This window comes from Centruroides sculpturatus, unplaced genomic scaffold (genome assembly GCF_000671375.1).
Source record: "Centruroides sculpturatus isolate CEXI.00-Female unplaced genomic scaffold, Cexi_2.0 scaffold707, whole genome shotgun sequence".
Taxonomy (NCBI): Eukaryota; Metazoa; Arthropoda; class Arachnida; order Scorpiones; family Buthidae; genus Centruroides; species Centruroides sculpturatus.
Genome location: NW_019384935.1, coordinates 32,712 through 37,950, shown reverse-complemented (window position 1 = coordinate 37,950; position 5,239 = coordinate 32,712). Strand labels below are relative to the sequence as shown.

At 30.6% G+C, this 5,239-nt stretch overlaps 1 protein-coding gene across 1 annotated transcript in view; it reads right to left on the bottom strand.

Annotated features, from left to right (window-relative positions):
- Positions 1 to 5,239, bottom strand: part of LOC111632069 (mitogen-activated protein kinase 1-like) — an 81,174-nt gene that overhangs the window by 43,915 nt on the left and 32,020 nt on the right. The window contains exon 5 of the mRNA XM_023376422.1: positions 1,750 to 1,882. Coding sequence (XP_023232190.1) covers positions 1,750 to 1,882 — 133 coding nt within the window. The remainder of the gene's footprint in view (positions 1 to 1,749; positions 1,883 to 5,239) is intronic.

The window sequence follows — 5,239 nt, the reverse complement described above, 5'->3', positions numbered from 1 at the left end:
TATAAATATAATAAATTTTATAAATATTAATAAAATTTAGTAATAATTACATTAAAAGTATACAAACTATATTAAATTTGTAATATTCACTAAAAGTGTTAATCAGAGTTAATAGCAATCAAATGTCATACCATTTGATATTAGTGTAACACAAATATGCAAATTTTTAGAAGTGAAAAAGTCAGAAGGAAGACAATGATATTACATTTACAGTGTAGAATAAGGAATAAACTCAAATAAATATTATATGAAAAATTAGATTGTGGTGGGTGGCAACATGGCATTTGACCATCATCCCCAACCTACGTGACGTCAGACCATGGCTAACTCCACTTTTTAGGTGGATGTGTTTCTGTCCAGTCGCTCACCTCACACGTGCTCTGACCACTGTTTCCATGGTCGATGTAATTGTAACTCTTGTATATAGTTCTGTAAAATAAACACTTATTTGAGTTTATTCCTTATTCTACTCTGTAAATGTAATATCGTTGTCTTCCTCTGTGACCCATTCACTTCTAAAAATTTGCATATTTGATTGCTATTAACTCTAATTAACACTTTTAGTGAATATTACAAATTTAATTTAGAGTTTGTATACTTTTAACGTAATTATTAACTAAATTTTATTAATATTTATTAAAAGATACTCTGATAGTTCCCTTGTAAGTGCTGCTTTGAAGAAGTGTAACAAACTATCACAAGCTGTTACATGTAGAAAAACAACTGATACAGAAGCAATAGCAATAAAGAATATACTATATCTTTTGAAACCAGAGCTGTGGAGTCGGAAAAAATGTGTCAACTCNACTTTAAAAAAAAAGCTGCATTGTGTCACTTCTATAACAAATTCTGTGACCACATGACATTCTATTATCCAATTGGAAGTAACAATCTAATGTCATTATTTAAAAAAAAAAAAAAAAAGCCTAGGGGAAAGCATAAGAGTAAAGTTGGTCAGGTAAATTCTAGATCTAAAAAAATAAGAATAACTGAGACCCCCCTAAAGGCCATGAAGTCTGACTTGAGCAAAATAGATTGACAATGACTATGTCAAGGACTGCAGAAACAGCATCACAATGTCAATCATTGAAACAATATTAACGTGTCTATTACTAAAGAAAGACAGCATAGAAATCTTTTAAAAGACAATAGTGTATATAGAAATTTTGTAATGAAAGATTTTATTATTATTTCAATATAAAGGCCTAAATCTGTTTATGTGTACAGTATTTAAGTGAATTCTCTATAACTCCTACTATTTTTGTCCACTCTAGGTGAAATTTTGTTTTGTTGTTCTTTATGTTACAACAGATAGTATAAACTCCTTTATATTAGAAATATTAGCAACTCTTCTGGAATTTCTTAAAATTTCTACTCTTCTCAATTCTTCAATCTCTACTTTTTCATAAAAAGCATTTGTCATGCTTGACAAGGGAATTTCTAGTTTAAAAAGAAAATTCATTCAAATGAAAAACATATAACAAATAAATTAAAGGTATAGGCAGTTAAATAAATCAAAAAACTTTTTTAAAATCACACTGAAAGAAATGCATTGATTTTATTTCTTGAAAATCCAGCCACTTTATCTTACATAAATAGTGAAAATAAAAAGTTATAAATTTTAGCTTCTAATTATAATGCATAACATATTAATAAACACACATTTATATATGAATTAAATGTAAATAGAAATAAAAATATAATTCTACAATTACTTTATTAAATTTACTTAAAAATGAAAAAGGATATTTGATTTCGTATAACCTTTGCTATTCAGCATTATTTCTGGTGCTCTATACCAACGAGTAGCTACATATTCTGTTAAAAATCCTGTATGATCATGGTCTGGGTCTGCAACCCTGGCTAATCCAAAATCACAAATCTAAAAATAGAAATAATTACAAAAATATTTTCTTTAAAAATTAATTCAGTGAAATATGATTTTAATTTAATTTACATTTTCAATATTTATATAAGAAATATATAAAGATTAATAAAACGAAACTTTAGTCGATGTAAAATTTATTTCATTTAAAATGTAATAATATCAGAATATAAAAATAAATAAATACTAAACTTATATCTTTTTATTGAAAGTATGGCAAGAAAATACACAAAAAATCCTGACTAAAGTTATCACACACTGGAAACTGGTGAAGACAGTTATAAATAGACTCGTGTCTAAAATTCAAGAGCTTTACATGCCATGAAAATTTCCTTATTTATCAAACCTGATGCCCAGTAAAGTGTGGCATAATGTTGAGACCTTAATTTCTGGATTTTCAAGCAATGAAGTACATTCTGTGGAGTTATTAATTGTACTGTATATTTTTCCAGTCTGATGAATGTACAAGAGCAAGTCAAAATAAACTAAGACTGATCTTCAGCATTTCATACAATTCCATAGCTGTTTTTCTCAAGCAGAAACAAGGTTGATCATAACAAGCAGTGCTCATCATAACATACTACTCATCATAATTAACCTCCATTTTGTTATCTGTGGATAGCAGACAAAATTTGTTCTACATGCTGTAGCAATCAAATGAAGTGTCATTTTTCTGTGCAAGTTTTTGCATGGATGCATTGATAATCATTCTTCACAGTAATATAGATAAGAACTTATTAGTATTATACTTTCAACAAGAAAAAACCAGTCTCAATTTGTTTTGATTCACTCTTGTATTTAAGTATGGATGATGCCTAACAGGAAACCACACATTCTATTAGTGACCATGCTTTGCTTCCCAGTAGAATACGAAGGATCCAACAATAAAGATTGGAAGTTGAGATATTATGGTATTGTAGCTATTATTTGTGTATTGTATATTTTTTTCTTTATGTATGTTTCCTTTTTATGTATTCTTGTATTTTTGGTCTTGGAATAGCTTGTCCATTCCTGTTTCTTTGTGTAACTACAACTCTGGAGTTGTAGTTACCCCTTTTTCTATACAACTATGAAGGACTGATTGGATGAGTTTTGAAGTAACCTCAGGAAAACAGAAGTGAGAAAACAACACTTTTGGTTAGGTGCTGAAGAAGAGAAGACCTTTGGACAAAAGACAAGCCAGGCTGGGCATGAGTTCTCTCTCATAAGAAAGAGAAGAATTCCGTGGACCAGTGAAGAAGGTCCTTGAAGAAACGCACATGGCATTATAGTCTTTGGAATCATAACAGATACGTGGAGATGAAGACAAAGGAATAGATAAATGAAATTGACAAGGAGATTCTACCTTTCTGTTAGGTATTAGAGATCTATAGTGTCTTGTCTGGTGCTAAATACTTCTCTGACTTGAGGACATTTCTATCTGTTGTTGTCCAGAACTGTTTTCACAATATTGTCTAAGTTGCATCTCCTAATACTGATTGATTTTGTACTAGCTGTAAGTTTGGTAGTAACATTTAATTTTAGTTTAGTATTAATACTTAGGGTAAGTTTAATTATATTAATAAAATGGTGGTGTATGTCAGATTTGAGTTTGTTACTCATAGTTATTAATTTCAGTCCAGACAAGTGATTGGGATGTATTATTGTTCGGTTGAAATTTCTGCTGACTGATATCCCTGGTATTCTGGAGTATTTTTGTATGTGTTTTGTTGTTTTTAATAAACTTCTTGTATTTTGTTTGCAAGGGTGTATTAATTCTTTGTCCACAACCTAACTTAACATTTCACAACGTTGAGTTTTTTTTTTTTTTGGTGGTATGGTCTGAATCCCTTGGTTATCATGCCTGATGCAAAGTATTACTTTGACACCTGAATAATTCTATAATGTGGCAATTTTATGATACTGCATATCAACATTGATGTCACAAAGCAACAACTGTAAAGTTGTGATTTATAATTCCTTTACAGTGATCATGATAGAGCTCAAATATAAATCCCTTTGAAAACATGTGGAACAAGTTGGAATTCTGGGTTAGAACCTGTGGCGTGCCATCATTGGAAGCGGTGGATGTGCCGCTTCCCTTGTATTTTCTAAAAAATAAATGCATATTAATTTTAATTATATGAAAATAATCACACAATATTTTATTATAACTGCATTATGTATCTTATTACAAATTTCTATACTACACGTGAAAAAAAGATAAGATCGCTATTGTATATTCGAATATTAGTGGCGGAGTGGAAGCGCTGTATTGTCAGAATCCAAAAAGCCAGATTCGCGCATGCGCTTTACAGAACACCAACCTCACCCGTTTAGCTGGCGGAAGCCTAGGACTTTGGGTGGAAGCTACACACATATAATGCTTCCAATTCTATCCAGGGCCAGTTCTGGGCTGTTAGCCGGCTGCCTGCTAGATATTTGGTTGCCCTCGCCCGATTACGCGAATCATGAGTAGATTTATAACTTAACTCAACCGATAAGAATTTACTGGTATGTTTTTATGATAGTTCTGTATAGTTGACAGGAGCTTAAAAAAATCCATTAAAATATTTGATATTTTCATTCCGCTCTCCGATTTTATATTATTCACGGATTTCAATGTTAAACCAGTGATATTACGATTTTGTATATCCCATCTCTACGGGAATGTAGAAAAAAACGTGTACAATTCTTGTATAATGTTAAAAAATTAACTGTTACTTTGACAGCATCATTTACAACTAAATTTAATGAATGAGAGAGATGCACGAGGTACAGAAAAAGCTCTGGAATTTATTTTCCTTAAATTTACGATTTACGTATCCGTTTGTCATAAAAATTTGTCTTTCGAGTTTTTTTCCGAGACTACAAATATTCGAGTACAAAGTAACCAGTTTCAACTAATTTCTACTTAAGAAGTAGCTAAATAATTAAGCGATTAGGGAATTGGGGACATAAACAAAACCCTGATAAAAGAGCCGAAATTTTACTTAAACAAAAGCTAACCGAACCATCTCTAGCCGAGTACAATGCAGACTGATTTCATCGTATTATTAATGTAATAAAGACAGAAATTTTTCCAGTTCAACAAGAGTGACCGAAAAGTTGTAAACTTTGGAAATTTCTGAGGACACTTGGTCCTAAAATGAATTAGTTAGAAAACAAATGACTATTAAGTTTAACATACAGTAGAGCGTCGTTTATCCGAAAGAATTCCAGTCGGCCTAAAGTATAATTTTTATTTGTTTTTATATTTTTCAATGTATTTATTTCGTTTGTAAAACATAAAGAAATCATTTTTAACGATACAATAGCCACGATTATTATTTTAAAAAGTTTACGTTAGGCTTAACATCGACGAAAATTCAACGC